General features: G+C 41.1%; 1 protein-coding gene and 1 pseudogene across 3 annotated transcripts in view; both read left to right on the plus strand.

Annotated features, from left to right (window-relative positions):
- Positions 1-235: 235 nt before the first annotated feature.
- Positions 236-1,508, plus strand: LOC308515100 (phagosome assembly factor 1-like; annotated as a pseudogene). Its single transcript has one exon. The product of its transcript is annotated as a phagosome assembly factor 1-like (transcript).
- A 13,864-nt stretch (positions 1,509-15,372) lies between these two features.
- The window catches only part of CCDC50 (coiled-coil domain containing 50), a 69,532-nt gene continuing 59,769 nt past the window's right edge, over positions 15,373-25,135 (plus strand). For both annotated transcript variants that reach the window (XM_081087032.1, XM_081087031.1), the window contains exon 1: positions 15,373-15,861. In XM_081087032.1, the coding sequence (XP_080943158.1) occupies positions 15,813-15,861 (49 nt within the window). In that variant the 5' untranslated portion in view covers positions 15,373-15,812. The remainder of the gene's footprint in view (positions 15,862-25,135) is intronic.

The following is a 25,135-nucleotide window of genomic DNA, read 5'->3' on the forward strand; positions in this document are numbered from 1 at the left end:
ACTCTCATAATGAGTGACAAGAAAAGCACAGATAACCAGGGTCCATATACAGTGAGTCCATGCTGACTCAAATACATTTGAATACTTACTTCCTGGATCTATTAAGCACTTAGGCTGTTTTCTTCCAGTAAGTAGAAAAATAGAGAGATGCTACCACTGCTGCCACTGCCCCTACTACGGAGGCTGCTGGTGGGATGAGCTCTGGTCCCTCTGCCCCAGCCAGAAAGCCAATCCAATGCTGGATCTGGTGGTGGTGCCCAAGGGCTCTCTGGGGAATAGCCATGGAAATTCATGTTGAGAATTTCTCTGGCTCAGGCAGTAGCCATTCTTCAGAAGCACTGTCCCATCATCAAAATGTCCAGGTTCTCTACAGTGAACAGTCTCCTCTAAGCCATGACCTCATCCTTAACCTGAGAGAAGATGGGATCAAACTACTGTTTGATGCTTTCAATCAGAGACTTAAGGTGATTGAAGTATATTATTTGACTAAAATAAAGTTAAAATATTGTGGAATACATTTTAACTCTCAGGCCATAGCTCCCACCATGGAGCAGATCGACCAGTCTTTCGGTGCAACCCATCCTGGAGTGTACCACTCCACTGAGCAGCTCTTCCACTCAACTTCAGAGGACTGTCTTCCTCTTTTCAGTTAGACTCGCAGACAGAGGCACCCAAGTATGAGCCCAATGTTGCCCATGGTCTGGCTTCTCTCCAGATACCCCACAGAGCAACTGTGAAATAAATGAACATCTACAGTGGAAACAGCCTACAGGATACCAAGGCTCCCGTGATGACCCCGAGCTGTTTCCTGGACACTGTGTATGCTGAGAGTGTAGATGTTCTTTGAGATGGAACTGGACCCTAAGGTTTACGACTTTGCCTACTTGTTGCAGGTTGTGGACCTGGCCTGTTAGCAGATGCCAAGATGTGGGTATTTGAACATTCAGTGTATTTTGGTGATTCTTGCCAAGACATTCTTAGCATGCTTGGTTCTCCACACAAGGTCTTCTCTAAGTCAAAAGACAAGATGAACGTTCATTCTCCTTCCTCTCTTAAACAAGTTCCATCCAAGTGCAATGACTACAATTTAAATGACTTCACTCTCAGAGTGGACATCCTCTTTGACTCAAATATGCACAAAGTGAAGAAGTTTGTCCTTCACACCAATTATCCTGGGCATTATAATTTTAACATTTATCACCGTTGTGAGCTCAAGATCCCAATAGCCATAAAGAAAGAAAATGCAGATGGTCACACAGAAACATGCACAACCTATAGCAAGTGAGACAACACCCAGGAGCTCCTGGGTCACCCTGTGGAGAAGCCTGTTGTCCTTCACAGGTCCTCCTCCCCAAACAACACCAACCCATTTGGCTCCACATTTTGCTTTGGTCTTCAGCTGATGGTCTTTGAGGTTATGCAAAACAACCACATTGCTTCGGTGACCCTGTATGCCCCCCCTCCCCCACAGACCTGGTGCCCATCTGAAAAGAGCAGAGCTTCCCTAGGGACATCACCACCCAGTTCTCCCATGGGACTGTGCATCACATCCTGCTCAGGGGGCCTTCATGTGATACCTGTGGGTTTTCTTGGACACCTTGCCAGTGTTAAAGGGCTGTTGTGATATTCTGAGATGGAGCTCAGGCTGGGTGCTCTGCCATGGGGTGAGAGACTCAGCTATTCTTCTGTCCATCTTTAGCCTGGTGGTGCCAACAGGGAACACAGACTGTACAAAGAAGCACAAACTTTGAGCCTTGATATCTGGGCCCAAGAGCTTTCAACCAATACTTAAGGAGGCAGGGTTCTGTCTCTCCTATCCCACACACATTGGAAAACTTGGGACTCTGGCTGGGGATACAGGCACTCAGGACAAAGACAATGCCCTGTCTTTGGCCCAACATTGCCACATGACCTTTAAGGCAAGCAGGTAGCATGTCTATAGTACTTGGTTGAAACTTTTGTATTACATCCATTTTAGTTACTTGAGCCAGCTGTTGCCAGGGTGGGCCAACTGCCCTTCCTGTTCCTTTCTTGCATGCGATCTCTGCCAGGCCCAGTAGACATATCCAACTGGTTGAAACACAGCTTGCTTTCATCCAGGTATGTGTTCAGGCCTGGTTCCCACCCTTCTTGGAGCCAGCCTTCAATGTTGCCTCTGTCCTACTATGCCCCAACCTGGCTGGCAGGGTTGAATGTTTCCATCCTATTTGCCTCTTTTATTCAATGCCAAAGTTTTAGCCAAAGACATCTTCCTCCTTTGTTGTGTTTCAGCATTCTGTTCTGCACTGTGGCCTGATTCCCTTGCCCCAACCCTGGGCAGTTGTCCCCTGGCTGGGCCTATTCATGGCTCAAGGCCTCTTGGGACTCAAGAAAGCTGGGATGCTCAGTTTCTTCATGGGTCTTGCTAAGGAAAGTAGCATATGTGCTTTAAAAATATTAAACTTTTGAAAAGAATTGAGAAGTGAAATGTATAATTTTACCCCATTTTTAATATTTTGGTCTAGCAACTCATGATACATAGATGACAATTTTGTGAGTTTTTCAACTGTGTGTACAGATTTTTGTGAATATGACTCTTTTATAATTAATTCATAAACAGCCTCTGATGAATGTGCAAGGACCTGCCCCAGGTTCCTATGTGATTCCTGGGCCTACATCCAGGCTTGTGTGGCACTCTTGTGACTTTGTGATTGGCTGGTGTCTTCCCATTTGGACTGTGGCCTGGCCAGAAATACCCCACCCCCACCCCACACAGCACACAACTGGGTCAGCCAGGACTGATCTCATCCCCCTGGAATGGAGGAACTTTCCTCATGTCCTGCCCACACCTCTGCTCCAATAAAAACCTATGCCCTCAGCAAAGGATCACCATGTGCTATTGCTGGGATATTTCTACTAAAAAAAAAAAAAAAAAAAAAAAAAAGAGTATATTATAGTTTGACCTTTCTCTGACCCTGTTAATTCTCAGTAGAATTCCTAAAACATAGTTAAATGAGTGTATGAAAGTAGCAGGCAGAAGGAAGAAGCTAAAAGCCAAGCCAGAACAAGATTTCTTTTTTTTCATTTAAAAGAATTCTGAATTATATTTGTCAAAATAAAGTAGAAATGTTTATGTAAATACTACAGGCCCAATGCACATAATTTGTGCACAGGTAGGGTCCCTAGTGGATGTCCCCTGCTGGCTGGGGCCTCCCTTCCCCCGGCTACTTGCCACCAACACCAGCCAGGGCAGGACTGGCTGGGAGGAGGGGCCATGGGGGTTGGCTGGCTGGCCAGCCCCACCCCCTGGTGGAACTCCTGGTCGAACTCTCGGTCGAACTCCTAGTTGAGGGGAAAATTTGCATATTAGGCTTTTATTATATACTAAAGGTCTGGTGCACAAAAATTTGTGCACTCGGGGGGAACGGGGTTTCTAGCCCGGCCTGTGCCCCCTCGCAGTCTGGGACCCCTTGGGAGATAACGACCTGCTGGCTTAGGCCTGCTCCCAGGTGGCAGAGGGAAGGCCCAATCCCTAGGTGCAGCCCCTGGTCGGGCTCAGAGCAGGGTCGATCAGGGGGTTGGGGAGCTTGCCCCTGTCGCGCACACAGCAGGGCCCATCAGGGGGTTGGGGAGCTGCCCCCTGTCACTCACAGAGTAGGGCCGATAGGGGAGTTGGGGCACAGCCCCCTGTCACACACAGAGCAGGGCAGATCAGGGGGTTGGGGTGCCGCCACTGTCACACTCAGAGCACGGCCGATGGGGGGTTATGGCTCTACCCCGTCACACACAGGGCCCGTGGGGGCGGGGGGGATTGGGGCGACACACCCTGTCACACACAGAGCAGGGCCGATCAGGGGGTTGGGGAGCTCCCCCCTATCAGGCACAGAGCAGGGCTGATCAGGGGGTTGGGGTGCCTTCCCCTGTCATGAACAGAGCAAGGTGGATAGGGAGGTTGTGGCCCCGTCCCCTGTCACACACAGAGCCGCAGGGTGATCAGGGGGTTTGGGTGCTGCCCCCGTCACGCTGATCCCGGTTCCGGGAGGCCTCGCGGCTCCGCTGATCCCGGTGCTGGGAGGCATATTACCCTTTTACTATATAGGATAGAGGCCTGGTGCACGGGTGGGGCCGGCTGGTTTGCCCTGAAGGGTGTCCTGGATCAGGGTGGGGGTCCCCACTGGGGTGCCTGGCCAGTCTGGGTGAGGGGCTGAGGGCTGTTTTCAGGCTGGCGGGTGACTGAAGCTCCAAACCGCTCCTTTTTTTCTTTTTTTTCTTTTTTATTCTGGGCCAGCTTTAGCTCTGAGGCTTGGCTCCAGCTCTTAGGCCTCGGCTGCTGAAAGCATGTATCTGGTTGCTTGGGTTCTATAATCGAAACACTGTTTCAACTCCAGTTCTGAGATCCCGGCTGGCTGAAAACAGGTTTCTGGGGTTTTGTTTAGCTTCTATATTTATAACAATGTTTCAAACTGCGAGCTCAGAGGCCAGCAGTGGCAGGCGGGGAACTTTGGAGTCCTCCGTCACTGAAGCAAGCAAGCCTCATGTTCACTTCAAGCTTCCTGGCTGCCGGCCGCCATCTTGTCTGGCAGTTAATTTGCCTGTCGCCCTGATTAGCCAATGGGAAGGGTAGCAGAGGTACAGCTAATTACCATGTTTCTCTTTTATTAGATAGGACTAGAGGTTTGATGCATGAAATTCGTACAAAGGGATCTTCCCTCACAGTTCCGCCCTGGCTTTATCCAGAAGGTTGTCCAGAAGGTTGTCTAGACAGTCATTCTGCTGTTCAGTCTAATTAGCATATTAGCTCTGGTATTATATAGGAAGATCTTGACATTTTAATAAATAGGATACTTGTCTTTTTATTGTTGTCAGTGTTCTTTATATTCTGAATACTAGTTCCTTATCAGATATATAATTTTCATACATACATTTGAATTGTATTTGCACTGGATTGTATTTGCACTTCTTTAAAGCACAGAAGTTTTTATTTGGATCACGTCCAATTATCTATTTTATCTTTTGTTTTATGTATTTTTATTTCCATATCTAAGAAACCATTTCTTAATCCAAAATCATGAAGATTTATGCCTATGTATTCTTTTAGAGTTTCATTGTTTTAGCTCCAAAATGTAGACCTTTGATCCATTTTGCATGAAATTTTGTATGTGGTATGAGGTGGTTGTCCAACTTTATTTTTTCACATGGGGATATTTAGTGTCCCAGCACCATTTGTTTGTATAGCTCAATTGATATGGTTTTATTTATGGATTCTCAATTCTATTGTATTGATCAGTTTGTCTATCTTTCTGACTACACCACACTAGATTAATGTAATTTTATAGTAATATTTAGAATTGGGAAGTATAAGATTTTAACTTTGTCCTTTTTAAATATTGTTTTGGCTTTTTCAGGTCTGTTGCATTTCCATATATAAAGGATCAACTTGCTAATTTCCAGTAAAAGAGGCAGCTGGGATTTAGATGGGACTTGCATTCACTTAGCTGGGTTTAGGAAAAACTACCATTTTGAAAATATTAACTCTTCGTATTCATGAAAAAGGATGCCTGCCTAATTATTTAATTTGTTTCAAAACTGTTTTGTAGGTTTTGGTGAACAAGTGTTACTCTAATTTTGTTCAGTTTACTCCTAAGCATTTTTACCTTTTATGCTATAATAAATGGAATTGCTTTCTTAATTTATTTTGCATTGTTCATTAATAGGATATGAAAAACATTTTTTATGTTGATCTTATATCTTGCAATGTCATTAAATTCATTTATTAACTCCAACAAGGTTTTCTGTTTGTATTCAGGTTCCTTAGGATTTTCTATATGGAAGATCATGTCATCTATAAATATAATGTTACTCTTTCCTTTCCAGTCTGGGTGCCTTTTCAGCCCAATTGTTCTGTGTGTAGCCTGCAGTACAATGTTGAGTAGAAATGGTGAGGGCAGAGTGACTTGTCTTGTTCCTGATCTTAGGAAAAAAAACTTTCAGCCTTTCACCTTTTGGTGTGATATTAGTTCTGGATTTTTTGTAAATGCCCTTTACCAAGTTTAGAAAATCCCCTTCAATTCCTACTTTGTTGAGTGTTTTTATTATAAAAGAGTGTTAAATTTTATAAAATGCTTTTCCTCATCTATTGAGATAATACTATTTTGTTTTTTATTCTGTTAATAGGGTGTACTACATTGATTTTTTTTTATATGTTAAACAAACTTTGTATTTCTGGAGTAAATTTCATTTGGTCACAGTGTATGATCCTTTGCAAAAGTTATTAAATTCATTTTTCTAGTATTTTATTGAGGACTTTTGCATCTAAATTTATATGGGATCTTGTTCTGCAGTTTTCAAGCCCCCATTTTTGTGGCTATCTTTGCAGAATCACTTTGGTTGACCATGCTCTTCTCATTGAAAAACTCCCTGGTTTCTTCCAATTTTGCTAGTTTTTTTTTGTTTTTTTTTTTTTTTTACTTTCTTTTATAATTTCCTCCTCTTCTGACCTTTAAAAGATGAACTTTCTTAGGGTTTGATTCTAGTTTCTCTTTTCATATCATGTTTAATCTTTTCTAGGAAATACATGACTGTGATCACTATCTACATGCCAGTGATTCCCAAATGACTCCTTAGGTCCTCACCCTTCTTCTGAGTATTTACCTGTATTTCTTAGAAGCTTCTCAACCACATCCAAAATGGAACCACTCACTTCACTCTAATGTTTCACTTCACTTCTAATGTTTACTACCTGAGTAACATGGCCATTTACCCAGTTATTCATTCAAGAAACCCCTTTTTCGCCCTTACTCCCCATTGTTTCCAACCAATTACAAAGTTCTTTCAATTATCCTCAAATATTTTTCAAATCTTTTCACTTCTATCTTTCTTGCCACCTCTCTAGACCAAGAAGCTATCATCTGCACTGCTGAAATGCCCTGATTCCCAAGCTTCTTTTTACCCACTGTTGCTCTCTTTAGAGCTATTTTCCATGAAGCTTTAAAAGTAATGTTTTGTAACTGCACATACTCTTACTTAAAACCCCTCAAATGGTTTATAAGGTCCTGTGTTATCTGCCTGTAGCCACAGTTCTTTAAGAATGTCAAGCTACTTTCTGCCCTCAAGGACTTTGCACCTGTAGGGAGGCACACTCCACCTCTCTCTCTCTCTCTCTCTCTCTCTCTCTTTCTCTCTCTCTCTCTCTCCCTCTCCCTCCCTCTCTCTCTCTTTCTCTCCCTCTCTCTCCATCTTAAGCCTCACTTAAAATTTTCATTTCCTCAGCAAAATCTCTTCTGATTTTTTCACACTGGGTGGGTCCATCTATCACTGTCCTGTACATTTCCTGAAGAGCTCATGTCCCAAATCTCAAGTCAATTGCTTATGTGTGCTTTTATGCATTGTCTGTCTGCATTGCACTATTAGATTCAATATGCAATGGTTTATGGTTGCTTTGTTCATAACTATGTCCCTATCAACCAAAAGAGGCCCAGGACCATAACAGCCCCTTGCAAAATATCTAATGATTAAACAAATGAAAAAAATAAATAGGATAGAGTTGTTTTTCTGGTTGTGCTTGGGTTCCTCCCATTATTGTGACCAATTCAAATTCTACGTGTTAAAGGAAAGAAGGTTCCTGACTATTCTAGATATAGAAGAGGGCTTCTCAAGAAAAGTGGAAGGAAAGTATCTCTAAAACAGGTACGACTGAGATTTCCAATTCAAAGTCTTGGTGCCCAGAGTAAAAAAGGACAAAAAAAGCAAAAGTTGGCATATTTTTTTCCTCCTAAGTGGAGGAATTTACTGGCATTGAGCAAGTGAGGTGAAGAGGAAACCAAATATGACTTGGATTTAATAGGAAAATTAACTAATATTGTGTGAACACCTTAATGTGTGTATAGATCAGGCAATAAACTGTAATGATGCCTGTTGTGCTTGAGAAAGAATGTCAGTATCTGTGAGGAAGAACAGTACAGATGCCAAGAGATGTCAGAAAAGAAAACTGGGTGGCATCCTGCCTATTCACTTAGGGTTTGAATCAAAGCTTCTTTCCGAGGAACTCAAGAGCCAAAAGGATTTTTCTGTGGTAATCCCTATACCTTCTGCGCCTTTTCTTCTTGTGTGTGCCTTTTGGATTTGGACTGCAAATTAATCTAAAAGTTTTCCCTTGGGAGTATCTAGCTAACAGACTAATACATCTAGGTGTGGCCATCTTCCCAACTTTACTCTTGTTAGGAACTAATCTCTGGAGTCTTTTTGTTCTTCTCTGACCCTAAGTTCAGCTTTTCCCTTTCTCTTATCCTGGCAGCTGGGTTAGACCGTGCCTCACTTATGCAGTGAAGATAGGAGAATACTTTCAAGAGACTATTTCTTTGTTCACATAGTTCTTCTCACCTAGAAGATTCCTATCCTTCATTTAGTCTGCCTAGAAACCTCATTTAAAAAGTCAGAAGTCCAAGATTATATCTTCACATAAGAATTCCTTTATCTTCTCCTAAGTGCAGAAAGTAGTTGCTTCTTCTTCCATACATTTCTAGCATAAATAAGTTGTGTTATTTCATTTGTTGCATTATATTTGTTACTAATTAAGTCAGTGTATGGGTCTCCCACTAAATTTGAGTTCTTGTGGACAAGGATAGTAATTTCTTATTTTTCATTGTAATATATACGTTCCAGTCTGTGGTGAGAAATAATATGTAAAAATTTAGCTTAACATCTGCCACATTGTTTGTGTGTAATTAAAGGGAATAATTATTCCACCGTTGATTATCCTAATTTAAACACTTTCTATTCATACAAAAAATAATTTTGAAAACATTATTCATCATAATAATGCACTTAAAGAAATGTTTACATTGTTATTCAGCCAAGTTAAATGTTCTTTGGTCACCTACTTTAGAAAAAAAAAATTAACACCTTCTGTCTCTTCCATATAGCAGATTGCCAAGCTCTGGATTTTTGTCTCTAATGTGTAGGATGTTGAGGTTAATTATATCTGATATCCTTTTCCCTTGAACAGTCTGTGGCAATATTCTGCTGAACACTTTCTTATAACTCATTGTTCTCTCATTGTAGCATGTATAATCATTTTTTTTAAAAAAGATAATTCAAAATTCTTGCCATACATTTTCACACCTAACATAGTATCTAGTACAAGAACAGAGCCACAGTAGCCTCAGGAAAAAATAATTTTTTTGAATTTTGAAAAAGTCACTGCTTTGTTTAACTTGAAATGGTTATCATTTTTTTTTTTACCTCTGTAAACTTTTTTTAAATGTGTTCTAGTTTTTTACTTCCTTTTCTTTCATTTATAGGAGTGACTTATTGCTTATCCACAATATGTCACCTTCTTCTTGATTGAAGTGTTTCCTCTTTTTTTTCTTCTGTTTTGTTTGTTTGTTTTCTCTTCTTCACATGGATTCCAGCAAGCCTTTTTGCATGGCCAAACATATATAAGAATCTACATAAGCCTTAGTCAAACCAACAGGAAAATTTGTTTCATTCTATATGATGGCCTAAAGATTTGAAGGAAAACAATGAAGTTGCTCAATCATTCTTTGCTTCATATAATTCTTTTTGCTTAGTTCTAGTTGATTCACAATGCTACTGTGCCTTCCACAAATTTTTCTTCATTCTTTGCCATAATATTTTTCAAGATTTCACTGTGAGAAACCTTCAATGTTGTCAATACATTAAGAAATAAATGAAGTTAGATATTGAACAATTTAGTTTTATTAACTAAATTCTTGGTGTTATAAATACATCTCTAGATCCTCAGTCCAAAGAGCCGTGCTTTAGGTAGATACCATTATCTTAATGAGATTTTCCCCTCCTTCTGACAGAAGCCATTAGGCAGAGTCAATATTTATGAAGCTTTTATCCTGACTTGTGTAATGTGTAACTCTGCCTGGGTATGAATTTTTAGCTCAGCTCTTCATGAGTCCATTAACTATTACAACAGGATGAACTCAGATTTTTAGCACTACTGGGAGCTTTGTTAACAGGTGTAGAAATAATCAATTTTGTTGGCTGCTGGGATTCATTCAACTCCATACATAGCTTTGGTGTGAGACATCTCCATCAGGCACCCCTTACATACCTTAAACAAATGATTCCTTCTGGGAAGGGAAAATTTAAGACAAGAATTTGTAGAGTTATGTCTAGAAAAACATTTCCATTTCCTTTTTTAAAATCTCACAGTTAAGCCACAAAAAAATCTCACAGTTAATTCACAAGTACCTATTTATCCCCAAACATGTGACCATCAGTGAGCTAAGTGATATAAGGGATAACATTCAAGAAGCTGGGTTCCATTATGAAAAGAGCCCATTAGCAGAATTTATAATGACTAAATTCAATTAGTGATGCTTTGCTCATGAATGTCATGATGATTGGTGAGTCCGGACTTTACTGCCTCCTCAGCCAGTGTTCTTCATGGTATTTCAGGCTAATGGCACAATAAGCAGTTGCCCATGGAATATTACATACATGATTTTGACCCACACCCAAGTCATTTAGGGTTATAGTTTTCTGAGTAGCCAGACATAGAATTGGATGGAGCACACTCACTTGGATGCAACTTGGTAACAGATCCTTTACTAGAGAAGAATGTATTGTGGAGGAGAAAATTGGATAATGAATTTAAAAGGAAATCTAGTAGAGCTCCCTAAAACATCCATAATGCAATAAAAGACAGTGATTTGAAAACTATGCTCACTTCCTTGACCTTGACTGGGACAACTCTGAAGGGTGTTCTTCATTGTCACTCCAAGTTCCCCACTACTGTAGTTTAGTTTATGCTCCAGTTGCCCACAGTGGTAACTTGCTTGATAACAGACTCTATTGGCTAGTTTCCTTTCCCAGGCTCACTTCTATTCTCCCCATCAATGTCTTCTGGTCTTCCTCTCAAATAAACTACTTGTAGTTGAATCCTTGTCTCAAGGTGTGCCTCTGCAGAAAGCAAATTAAGACATCTCTAATACCATGTGAATATAATTTTCACATCTTGTTTATAATCTCAAAGCTCCATTGTACAGAAGAAACTCACGAAATATAGGTGTGTTTATGTCACTTATACTTTCCCTCAGTTTCCCTATAAGATAAAGAAAGACCGCATTGCTTCAAAAGCTACAAAGCACAAGTTCAGTGATATATTAAGTTTGCGCACTGATTTCATCTATAAATTGAGCATAATGATGATTGAACATAGAACATTTTACAATTTGCAAATAATGTATTTGCCTAGTATTTTATTAGTTGATATCTATTCTTGTTTTAACCTTCCCCTCTAAAAAATTGTCAGAAACATATAATAGCAACCAGATTCCATGTTAGTTTCATAACTTGCCTAAAGCATCATAGTGATATTGATAATAGTACAGAAGACCTGCGTGGGGATTCTTAAGCTGCTTGGGAATCTCCTCTGCTAAGAAGGGAAAATTTGCATGCTTGGATTTGCTGTGGATTTCTCATTAATCAATTCCCTGAAAACACTTTGGTTCACCTCTGGCAGACCTTTTTCCCCCAGCACATGAAAGATAGGCCTGACAGGAACAAGAGTGCAGCCCACCTAATTAAATGAAAGAGATTCATAGAAACTATGTGACAAGAGAGAATCAGAACCCTTGGCTCCCCAGTTTAATTAGCTAATGAATGCCTGGACAGGACCTGAGTCACATTATCGATGCAGAATTCTGTTCCTACCACACTATGTGAATACAGAAACATTGATTCTTGGAACCTAAGCTTACACTGAATCCTTAACTTGACATGGAAATCTGTTCATGATCTAGCCTCAACCTATCTCTACAGTCTTCTTGCTGACCATGTTCCACATGTACTTCATATCCTATCTAGTACACTGTGTTATACCCTGAGTCCTTTAGTAAAAAAGAAACCTGAGGCAAAATTACATGCCAATGCTTTATTGAAGGGTACTGAAGCATGGCAGAAGATGCTGCCTCAAAATATGCTACTTTGACATAGGATTTTTGATCTAAAGACACTTGAAAAACAGTAGGTGCAATAAGGACTCTCTGACCTCCCCCTTTCCCTCCTAAAAGCAGGAGAGCAAACTCCCAAATGAAAGATGTCCTCCCTATACCAGAAAAAATAACATTTTCATTACTGAGAGAAATATATAAAAATAAACCTTGTTAAAATAACTTGTATCTTTCTAGCCACTTACTCTGTCCAATTAACTACCCTCTCCAAACCCCTTTGCCTTGTCATATTTTCAGAATCTACTGCTTTTTGTCCAATTCAGTACTGGGAGTCAATTCTCAATAGGTATCCCACATTTTAGCATACCTTGTGAGTAGGAGCACTGACTTCTTTTGTTCTAGACCAGCCGTGGGCAAACTACGGCCCGCGGGCCGGATCCAGCCCGTTTGAAATGAATAAAACTATTGAAAAAAAAGACCGTATCCTTTTATGTAATGATGTTTACTTTGAATTTATATTAGTTCACACAAACACTCCATCCATGCTTTTGTTCCGGCCCTCCGGTCCAGTTTAAGAACCCACTGTGGCCCTCCAGTCAAAAAGTTTGCCCACCCCTGTTCTAGACTGATTATCTTTCAAAGGATGTTTATTTAGAAAACAACTTTGGAAGACAGAGAAAACATGTCCCTTCAGAGCAAATGGTAGATTTGTTTACAGTACAGTTTAAGATAATATCTCCCATCAGGCAAAGGTCTAGAAGAGGGATCCCTAAGCACCAGGTTCCTCTCTCATAACACACTTCATAGACTATGAAAGAATCACCTGGCCCTATATGCATTATCCTGTGTGATTTGGGACTTGGGGAACTGGTACAAATGTTGATGCTCTATCTACTGCTGTTTTTGTGAGTAATAAAGTACTTTAGTCTTTAACCCAGGAATCTTGTTTTCTGCCAGTGTCCATGAAACTGTTATTACTTTAAAGTTGTAATTTTACTATTTTCTGTAATTTGATTTTTTATTTTTTTATTTTCTGGTACACAAAACATCTAATCCGTTTTGATTAGATGTCAGTCATATGTTGTTTTTTGTAATGGTGCCCAAAGCATGATTCCAAAATAATGTCTGTGTTTGCATGATTCTCTTATGCACCATACAGTCAGAGCCCATAAAAAATAAGATATTGAGACTTCATTAAGTTTTCAGAGCAGGTTTCATAACGTTTTTGATACCTACTTGCTAATATATATATATATATATATATATATATATATATATATATACACATACTTGGTTTCAGGCTTACTTTCTCTATAAACTGATAGGGAGATTTTGGTTGGAATTGCTGGTCTATAAATATCCCCAAAAATTGGCAGATACCACTGTTCAAAAAATCCCCAAATTGAACTTTCATTGGCTTAGGTACTTTTTAACAATGTAGCCAGTGTAGAGAATCATCTCAAGAGATAAATATGATAAGCAATAATACAAAAAAAGAGAAACATTTCAAGAAGGCCTGTAGGATCATATCTACTACATGGAAATAATTAGCCAGTAAGAGAAGGGCTGAGAATTGACCTCTGAATTTGGCAACGTGGAGGTCATTGTTAATGCCAATAAAAACAACTTCTTTGGACTGGGGTGAGGACAGAAAGTATGATTGGAATGGGTTTAGGAGAGTGGGAAGTAGATATCATATGAATCGGTGAATATGTCTTAAGATCTTATGGAGAGCATAAGAAATGAGGGCAAATTTAGGAAAACAAAGCAGCAACTCTTTGGCCTATCTTATGATATCAGTCTGAGTCTCAACAGGAAATAGAAGCCACACTCAATATGATTTAACTGAAAAGAACACAATGAAGGGACTATTGAGAGAGGTGTGGGTACCGTTAAGGGAAGCTGGGAGAGTAAAAAGCCATTACTATTTTAGGCCTGAAAGGGCACTGGAAGGAAATGATATTAGAGACCCATGAGAGCTGGAACCATGGAAGAGAGACCTTTAGACAGGCACTGTATTTAAAAACAACAACAACAACAACAAAAAAACACAGCAGGGCCAAATTTTTAGCCTAGCATCAGGGGGAGGGGAATGGAATACCTAGGTTGACATCGCTTTCCTCCTTGTTTTGATCTTCTGCCAGTGCGTTGCCTTCGTGGAACTCAACAGGAAGCCATAAGGCAAGGAGGCCCTGGTCATGTTTTCATAAATATGAGCCTCCCAGGGCCAAGCATGACCGAGAAGTGGACAATGGATTTGAGAAGGGAAACAGAAAATACAATACTCTCTATGACCACAAGAAGTTTAAAAAAATAGTCACTAGAAGGCAGGGGGCTTAAATATCCCCATAAAAGTACCTTTTAAAAATCTTACCTCTTTCCTATTAACACATTTTACTGGGTGTTCTTTCTGTGTAGTGCACGGATTGTTAAACTTTTTCTGAAAAGGGTCCAATAATACATACTGTAGACTTAGACCTAAGTGGCAAAGTTGAAAATATTATGCTGTATCTATATAATCACTTAAAATATGACCAGTTAAACACATAACAAGCAGTCATTCAAATCCAATGGGGTGGATTTGACCTGTGGCAGGAATGGCAGGACTCCCAGCTGCTCCAGGGACCTCCTGGCTTGCTACTGTGGTATTATCAGAACATGTCCTCTTCATCTATCTCTTGTCTTCGTTACTGTCTTCAGTTTACCTTCACTTTCTATTAGTGAGTGCAAACCTTCCCCACAGGAAAGAGAATGCTTATCTGTCCCAGTTCATGTAATAAACATAGGGAGGTATTCTGCTTAGCCTGTCTTGGTCGCACACACCCATCCTTAGCTGCAAGTGTGTGGGTGGGAGAGGAAGGAAGAGTGGTGGAGGCTAGAGGTTCTATGATTAAGCAAGCTTGGGAGAGGAGCCACCACCGAGGCGGGTTCCCATTGAGAGGGCGCATTCTGTTGCCAGGAGATGGCAGACAGGCGATGTTGCCTATTTCCGGGAGACAAAAGTCACAATGGGAGTCCAATGTGTGACATGCCACGGGAGAGGTTTCTGACACGTGGTTTTATCAGCCCCCATGCCTAACTTCACATTAGGTAGACATTCCTGCGTTTTTGATGAATGAATGACTCAGTTCCCCCAGCTGGTGTGAATTGGCCCAGATTTTTATCAGCTGCTCTCTAGTTGTATTAGGAATTTTTTTTTTAAAAAAAATGCACGTGTATTATCTTCCCTCTAATCCTAGGAGGCCAAGGGTGGGGAGAGAGGCACACAGGAAGCATCTGGGGAAATGGCCCCAGAATGCTGACCACACCGCTGACAGTGACGATTCTATTCTGGTGACCCGAGTGGCCCTCTGCTGAGGCCTCCAGGACACGGAACGCCCCCTCCAAAGACACGACCCTCGGTTGGGAGCGAGGCGGGGCCCGGAGACGGGGGCGCAGGGGGGCCCCCCCGGCCTCAGACGCGTCACACGGCACAAAGGAGACAGCAGGGAGGCGGCCGCGGGAGCCGCGCTCCGCTCGCCAGCCACTCGCCGTTGCGGTTTCAGACCTGCAGCTCCCCTCCCCTCGCCTCCCCACCCCGGGGCCCGCCCGCCCGCCTTTCTGTCTCCTCTCTCCCGCCGTACTGGACGGCCCGGGTCCATTTCCGGGAGCCGGGGATTTAGTGCAAATCCGGGCCGGGGGCGTGGGAGCAGGTGGTTGCGGCGGGGCAGCCGAGGGCGCCGGGGCCCGTCTCTCCGCCTTTGTCGCCAGCGCCCGCCCGGCCCTCGCCCTCCTCCCCGGCCGCGCGCGCTGCCGGCCGGACTTTGCGCCGCGTCGGGCGCTGCTGGTGCGCGCGGGGCCGCGCTCGGGGCCGGCGGCGGCGGCGGGGAAGCGGGTGGCCAGGGGCCGCCAAGACCCCGGCCAGACATGGCTGAAGTCAGCATCGACCAGTCCAAGCTGCCGGGAGTCAAGGAAGGTAGGGGCCGGGGCGTGAAGCGAGCGCGGGGGGCCCCTCTCCTCCCGCCGCCCGGGTTCCCCGCGGGCAGGGGCGTCGTCCTGGGGGCCCCCGCGGCCCTCGCCTGGCGCCCACCTGGGGCCGGCCTGCCCCGGCCGGGAAGGGGCTTGAATTTAGGCTCCACCGTGGGACCTGGGGCAGATCACTGGGGTTCTGAGCCTCGCTGTTTTCCTGTGTGAGGAGATGGGGGTGGCGGGGTGCATAGCACCACCCTCATCAAGTGGTTGTGCCAATTTTCTCGTGGGTAGCCAGGAGCTGGGTCTCTCCGACTTGTCTTGAGTTCTTTAAAAAATCCAGGCCCAGCCTAGCGGGCTGGAAGGCTGGGACTTGGGAAGGGGTTGACACTCAGTTCTCAGTGGAGCCTTTGTTTTGAAACTTGACTCTTTTTCCCTCCTTCTCTTGACTTTCCCTAGCCCAGCGTCTGGCTGGCTGACTTTACCACCTTCCCCAAGGTTTAAAAGTTTAGGCTTGGCACTGCCCACCGTGGTATGGCATATGGGAAGCTGCTATAAGCATTTTCTGGCAAAAAGCGATGAGCGAGGGGAAACGGGGGACCTACTGGTGACCTTGATTTTTTTTTTAATGGCTCACTATACTCATGTGCAGGAAAATAAAGCTTGATTAGGACTGGTCTGGCCTGGCTACCAGCAAGTAGCCCTGTGACTTCCCTTGTTTTCATCACCTGCCCCAACTCCTAGGATTTTTTTTTTTTTAAATGGAGATGTTGGGTGCTGGGTCACCTTAACCTTTCGTGGTTTTTGGCTGTTCTTTGGCCCATGGAAGCATAGACGTTCCAGAGTGCTATCTGGGTGTGCAAAGGTTGTCTTTGTTGTGGCTGTCATTTACTTCAAGGGAGCATTGTGGCCTGAGGTGTCCTGGGAACGTGGAGTTGAAAAGAAGAACCTTTGCTTTCTTGAAACTGCGTGTTTCTTTGCCAACTTGACTTGACTCCCATGGTCTTGTGGGTGCTCTGGTCAGACTCCAAAATCCCGAGAAAGCTTGACTGTTTTGTTTCCCAGAGATCCAAACACCAGGAGGAGACCGAGTGGCTGGTTTAAGTGGGATTTTTAATGGGGTTGGGCCTGGGCCTGTCTTCTTGTTCCTGAAGGATATTAGAGTTTAGGCCTGAAATCTTAACAGTATTTTTCAACCTTTAGTTCCCAGCCTGGCTTTGGTGAAGATTATGGCATTCACATGTAAATGTAGTTTTCACTGCATTGACAAGCCTGAGTGATTAGGAAAGGCAAATCTACACTTTGAAAGTCTTTGAGATTTTCCCTTGTCTTTAGCCTTTTGGGTCTGAGTTGTTTGTGTGTATGTGTCCTATGTCATTGCTGTAAGGAAAATGACCCTTGTTTATTGTGCAGTGCTTCCTTGAGGGCAGGTGATGAGTAGAATGACAATTGGAGTTCCAACACAACCTTAACATGTGAAGTATTAATTATACAGTGCTGTGATTTTGTCTGCCACCCCCCCCCCCCCCACACACACACACACACACTACATGTCAGTGACCTGGAAGGAACTTGAAACTCACTTGATATGTATGCATTTATACTACTCTTAGATCTTCTGGTTCCTAACCAAGACATGAATTATTTATTCTACTATATTCATTCACAAGGAATTCAACAAACACTTCCATCTAAAATTGCAAGTTTTTCTATTGCTAAACTCTGGAATTTAACACATGTGAATTGACTTTCAAGAGACACAATATGGTGTTTGTCAACCCAGTTTGCGTAATATGGTGAAGTGGTTAGGAAATTTAGTGTGGCTTTTTTATTAAGCTAAAATTAAATCTTGGTTGATTTTGAAGGTGGCCAGAAATTGTTGAGAAGATCATTGTTTTTATAAGCATCTGACTTTTCTGGTTCAGAGATCATCAAAGGAAATTATGTATTATATACTAACAATGTCCTAATGGTGATGTCGTTTTTGATCTGGAAAGTATTCAAGTCTCATAAAATGTATCTTTCTCTAATATAACTCTTAATTATGGCCCAGCTACTCCCTAACAATATCTTTGAACCCGAATTAAAGAGAATGAAGCTTGTGCTTTATGATTGGGTAAAACATACACCAACATTGAGACTGTTCTTAATGTTGAAACTCCAACTTAGTTTGAAAAGGAAGTTTAGTTTGCTGGCACAGATTTTTAAACCCCATTTTTAAAAACCTATCTCCTCCACTTTTTCCATCTAAACCTTTAGTAGGTTTATATACAATTGCAATTTGGGATCATGGGGTTGATTGCAATAGAAATTGAGAATAATAATGCAGTGGCTGTCTGCCCTTTTCCCACTGCATTATTTTTTCAGGAGGGGAAGGGGAGCCCTGTGACCTTTGTTGTGAACATCTCAACAGAGGTCATGGGTAGCAGCTGACATCAGGGGAAGGGAATATTTGAAAATTTTCTTTTCTAGGTTAAAGTCCAGAGCTTGTTTACTTCGTTTTAAGGCAATCAAAGATATTCATCATTTGGACAGACCTTAAAAAAAAAAAAATTAGGGCAATTTTTTTTTATCTTAGGAAGTCTCTTAAAATAGGAGACAAAGGGACACAGTTGAGTTCATATGCAAGTGAAAAGAATTAGGTCTAACTAAATGTCAGCACACATCATTATTCCTGGTTTAAAAGCATATTTGGAACAGCTGCATACTTTCTATTGTAGAAATATTGTTGCCAGTGTTTATTAATAATGCTTTATTTCTTCTGAAATATTTGAGGTTCTGTGCAACAAGATTTGAAACCCAGCTATTTTTTGTATCAGTAGATATACGTATAACTCAAATGCATCATGCAACGTGTGAATGTTAGACAAATGTATAGTCAGTTTCCAACAATATTCTGAAAGTTTCTTAGTTTAGATCAGAGCTGGGAACATATTTTTCTAAAAATGAGTACTTTTCATCAGTTAACAAATCTAGATATGTGGTCAATTTTAGCTTCCTTGCTGAATAGTTTTTCTGAAACAACAATCTGGACACCCACTTTCCTTTTTGCTCTCTCCACTTCTATTCCCATATCACCACTTAATTTGAATTGTTCACTTATTTTTGTAATCTGTCTTTCCCCTATCTTTTGGTTTGAGAGTGTTAGCATGTTCATCAAAGCCATTTCTAGACCCCCTTAAACTTTATTAATCCTTTACTTTCTTTCCTACTTTTAGCCATGTAGCACTTATAACTAACCCTTCCATCCTCTCCCAGTGTCTTCATTTTTCTTTCCTTACAGCAGTAGGAATTTTATTATGTATTTTGTACTCTTACTGTTCTTCAGATGGAAGATTTCACCATCTCCTAAGTTAACTGTGTATGTGTACATAATCACATAGCATCTGAAATCCATGCACCTGGCAGTGACTTATTTCTTGAAGTAAAGGTAGCCAGCTGTTCTGAGAGGAAATCCTTTTTTTCTTTAGTGAAAGATAAAGGTTAATATCTTTTCAGAAATACGCCTAGAAAGCACTGATTCATTTTAGGTCCAGGACACCCCAGTTGCATAATGGGGCAAATTGAGTTAATGGTATAAATCTAGAACTTTAAGGGGAAAGTTACAAAATCATATCTGGTGCAATATGTTAACCAAGTAGTCCCAGAGGATCTAAAGCTTGTCACAGCACACTAGGCATTGAATGTGATGGTAGTCTGTGAGATGTACATTATCTGACTGCAGGGCAAACTCCCTTTTTCTTTTCTTCAGAATTCTACAGCAGATTTTATTCCCTCCCATCCCAAATTGATTTTTAGAGAGGGTGGAAGGGAGGGAGGGAGGGAGGGAGGGAGGAAGAGAGGGAAAGAAACATCTATGTGAGAGAGACACATCAGTTGGTTGCCCCCTGCAGGTGCCTGCCTGATTGGGGCCCAGGTGGAACCTGCAACTCAGGTATATGCCCTTGACTTGGAATCGAACCCAGGACTCTTCATTGCTTTGGCTGACACTCTAACCACTGAGCACACTGGCCAGGGCTGGTTGTTATTTTCTTAATAGGAACATGGTTGGATCTCCTTAGGTTGGAAGTTTGTGTCTTAGCTTTTTTATTACCATCTGGCCCCAGGTATCTTATTTAGCTAGCAAATATTCATCAAATATTTGAATGTGTGAGTGAATGAATACCTTAATAGATGCTCTCTGTTAGTTCAGGCATTTTATCATTGGCAAAATTATTTCATATTCCTACTCATAGTATAAGCTCTTGAAGGGCAGAGATAATGCCTTTTAATCATGGTTATCACATATAAAGCAGTATTACATTTATAAAAACTTTTAATTTTTTTATGTTTATTTTCTCATAGGTGCATATTATAAATAGAGTTCATCCGCTATAGATAGGTATAACAGAAAGTAAAAAAAGAAAAAGTAATTCCATGCTCTTCCCTCTGGCCTTAAAAGTAGTCATTATTAAGGATAAAATTTTAGTAAGAACATTTTTAAGATGCTGTTTGTGGTTTTGATTTTTATTTGAGTTTTAGGTTTTCTTTATTTCCTTAAGGGTAAAGCAACATTACAGAATTTGGCAACTAGAAAGAATCTTAGACACATATTTAAAAAAACAGTTTATGTGTCATGTGCCCGTCTATTGAGAGAGGGTACTTTCACAGTAAAAAAGGCCCCATGGTGCGTGGACATGATCTTCACTGTGGGGGAGAGGCAGTCATAGAGAGTTCAAGGAGACATAAAGAACCCTGTAAATGAGCACGTGGATCCAAAATGCCTCTCACATAAGGGGAAAAAAATTGTTCAGCTTACTCACTATATGTAGGTATGCATTACTTTATTACATTACATGAGTCAGTGATTTTTTAAAAATATTTTTATCCTCACCCGAGGATATTTTTCCATTGTTTTTTAGAAAGAGTGGAAGAGAGAGGGAAAGACAGAAAGAAATATCTGATGTGAGAGAAATACATCGATTGGTTGCCTCCTGGATGAGTCCTGACCATGGCCTGGGTCAGGGAGGAGCCTGCAGCCCAGGTACATGCCCTTGACCGGAATTGAACCCAGGACCCTTTGGTCTGTAGGCTCTATCCACTGAGCCAAAGCGGCTAGGGCTAAATCAGTGATTTTTTTAAAAAATGGATATAGCTGTTATTTGCAAAATAAAAATTCTTTAAATAAGCATTTCTGAAACCTTTAAACATTTTGTTTTTTTTGTTTTTGTTTGTTTTTAAATATATATATATATATATGTAATTTTAAATTGATTTCAGAGAGGAGGGGAGAGGGAGAGAGAGATAGGAACATCAATGATGAGAGAGAATCATTGATTGGCCTCCTCCTGCATGCCCCACACTGGGGATGGAGCCTGCAACCTGGGCATGTGCCCTGACTGAGAATCGAACTGTGACCTCCTGGTTCATAGGTCGACGCTCAACCACTGGACCACACTGGCCAGGCTGTTTGTTTTAACTAACAGGTATTTAAAGGACAATTTCTCAGTTGTGGGAAACTGTAAAGTTAATTGATATTTTTAGAAAGGGTCTCAGAGTAGAAATCATTAAAATCCACTTATCTAGGCCAGCCTCCTCATTTTCCAGATAAAATCTGAGGCCAGGTTGGAGAAGTGAGTTGTACCCAAACCACCAAGGCTAATGAGCTAGGAATTGGGACATTGGGGGCTAGACTTAGAAAAGTTCAAAACTGAATATTCACAACAGTTCATTCTTCCCACCTCTTTCCTTTTCCACTGTCTCTGTCCTTTCTCAATTTCAACCTCCTTTCTCACCTTCTCCCTGTCTCTCCCTATCCACCTGCTTCTTCTCTTTCTTTTAAATTATCCTGTAGATAAAGACGAACCATTCCAGACGTGTTTCTTATGTTTAAAACAGCAGAATGAAAATAATGAATTTCTGAAGTTATTTTAGGGATAATGTTTGATGCGAAGGCTAATGAGTTAAGATAGGTTTTATATTTTTAATTAAAAACTTTATGTTTTATTTTGATTCAGCAAATGAATTTCTGGGTGGTGGGAGGGGGGCGACTACAGGGATTTACACTCCAGCCTCAGTGTTTTTTCTACAAAATGCATTTCTTCTCTGGCACACTCAGCTTGAAGGGACTAGTGTTTAAGGGTATGGACACTTCAAGATGAAATATATTAGGGGAGTCAAATCAAAGAGTCATAGGCTGTGGTTTTTCCTCAGTTCTTATCTCAGTAAAATCATTGAGTTTTTATTGAGATAAATGAATTTTGCCTCAGTAACAAAAAGCAGTATGATACGCTATTGTTCATGAAGAAAGCAGAGATACCACAAAACTTAAGTAAACTCTGCCTGACATTCTACTTCTCTAAGTACAGGAGCATATTTTAAAATGAAGTACCCTGCCCTATAGGGGGTAAACAAACCTTATAACACACATATTTGCAATTTCAGAAGTAGCCAATGGAAGGGCTTTGGGATTAATGTTTTTAACTGATAACCCATTTAGAGATGCCCTGTGCTTCAAACTGTAAAATCAGGATATACTAGATCTTGGGTAAGACCTATAAAGGATAATTGGTTTTTATATTCAGAAGGACCTTGGGAATTGTTTAGTCCATTTATTCCCAGATGTTTGAATTTAGAAACCATTATAAATGGGTTTCTTGATATTACTTTTGGAAGGACATGACAAGCACACGCACACAAAAGAACTATTATTGCCTTAATTTTATTTAAAAAACACACATCAAAATTTGCAATAACATGGATGAACCTTGAGGGCATTATGGTAAGTGAACTAAGTCAGACAGAGAAAGACAAAGTATGATCTTTATTATACGTTGAATCTAATACACACATACACATACACACATACATAATCATACTCACTGATACAGAGAACAGATTGGTGGTTGCCAGAGATGTGAAAAATGGGTGATCTGTTTGTTTTTTAGTTTAAATAAATTGGAAAAATCCACAAACTTAAGTTTTAAATAGTTTATTTCTGTTATTACAAAATAATACATATATTATAGAAAATTTAGAGTAGAACAAGGAAGAAATTTAAAATAATGCGTAATGCATTATGGGGTGGAGCTGGTGGTCAGAGATGACGTCTGAATGAGCCATGTGTCCCAGTGTGCACACCTTTGTGTAGCCCCTCTCCTTGAACTTGGGCTGGCTCTGAAACTTGTTTTTGACCAGTAGGACAGCAGAATGAATATTGTGGAAGTGATGCAGCATGACTTCCGAGGCTCAGTCACCAGGAGCCTGTGGTTTCAGCCTGGGTCTCCTAGAACACTTGTTCTTGGCTCACGCCCCTGTGGAATCCAGCTGCCAGGCGAGGGGAAGCCAGAACCCCGGGGAGAGCCCACATGAACGTGCTCTGGGTGACAGCCCCGCTGAGCTCTGCCTACAGCCAGTGCCACCTGCTAGGAATATATGTAATGTGAGCCTCTAGGTGACTGCGGCCTCAGCTGCCATGTTCCAGTGTCCACATGTGAGACCCCGTGTGAGGACCACCCAGCTACGCCTAGTTGACCCACAGAACCATGAGGGTTCATCATAAACTATTTTAAACTACTAATTTTTTTTGGGGGGGGGTTGTTACACAACAACAGATAACTGGCAAGGATGCGGGCTAATTTCAAAGTAAACTCATTTTAAGGGAGCATTTTGAGGCAAGAGAACTTGATGAACATTACTGTTCAGTCACACACTTATTAGCTGTGTGACTTTAGGCAAGTTATTAACTACTGTGAACCTTAATTTTCTATATTTTTTAAATGGGAATTGGGAGATTTATAAGTATTCCAGTGTCTGGCACATTGTAGGTACTAAGTAAATGTTAGTTTCCATTAAAAAACACACACATACACACATTATGGTATGTAGGTATGCATATTACAGTTAGTTGGTAACTGTACACTCATAAAAACTGAAAACTTTCTTATAAACTAGAACCACTGTATAACCAGTATTATTTATAAATCAATGTTGTTTTCTTTTTTTTTTAGTCAAATTCATTGAGGTATAATTTACATACAATAAAAATACATCCTTCTTAGTATATCGTTTCGGGGTTGACAAATGAATAGTCTTGTAACCACCACAACAATCAATATATAGAACAGTTACATAGCCCCCAAACTCCCCCTCCCCCCTGACCTCTGCCAGCCACTAATTTGTTTTCTGCTCTATAGTTTTGTCTGTGCAAAAATATCATACACTGGTAAATGGGATCATACAAAAGTAGCTTTTTGAGTTTGCCTCCTTTCACTTAGTGTGATATACCTGATACTATGTTGTAATAGTAATTTTGTTGCTTTTTATTGCTGAGTGTATGACTGCACCACAGTTTGCCACTTTGCTTATCCATTCAGTGGTTGGTTGCACATTTTGGTGGTTTTAAAGTTGATGCAAACATTTGCATACAGTTTTGTGTTTAGCTCAAATTTCAGAGGGAAGGCTGGGATGGGACAGGGGTGGGGGAGTGGAAGGTAGGGGGTAGGAAGGGAGATTATCCAGGTAATTTATGACCATAGACAATAGTGTGGTAAAGGTCTTGGGGGGAAAAAACAAAAAACAAAGGGGACATCTGTAATACTTTCAACAATAAAGATAAATTAAAAAAAAAAATCTGCCAGACTGTTTTTCAAAGTGGCTGTACCGTTTTGCATTCTCACCAGCAATGTATGTGAGCTCAAGCTGCTCTGCATCCTTGTCCACATTTTGTATTGTTGGGATCTTTTTCTTTAAATTAACATTTTACAGTGGCAATGTTTACAAAAAAAGGGTGACGTTTTCCCCTTTAGTAATTGAAAACTGTTCCTCTAAAATAGGGATCTGCAAATTATGGCCCTTGTTCCAATTCAGCTCACCCACTGCTTGTTTTTGTAAAGTAGGCAGGTGAGCTGAGAATAGTCTTTACTTTTTTTAATGATTGAAAAGAGGAAGAATAATGTTTTGTGACATGTGAAAATGATATGAAATTTCAGTGCCTACAAGTAAAGTTTTATTGGAATATGTCCTTGGTGATTTGTGTACATACTGCTTATGGCTGCTTTCATGCTACAAAAACTGGATGAGTAATTGTGGCAGAGACCCTGTGACTAGCAAACATTAAATTTTTACTACCTGGTACTTTATAGAAAAATATGGTTTCTTTTTAAAATACGTTTTTATTGATTTTGGAGGGAGGAAGGGAGAGGAAGAAAGATAGAAACATCCATTGGCTGCCTCCTGCACTCCCCCCACTAGGGATGGAGCCCACAAGCAGGGCATGTGCCCTGACCAAGAATTGAACCTTG

Source organism: Myotis nattereri, assembly GCF_964212035.1.
Source record: "Myotis nattereri genome assembly, chromosome: 3".
Classification (NCBI taxonomy): domain Eukaryota; kingdom Metazoa; phylum Chordata; class Mammalia; order Chiroptera; family Vespertilionidae; genus Myotis; species Myotis nattereri.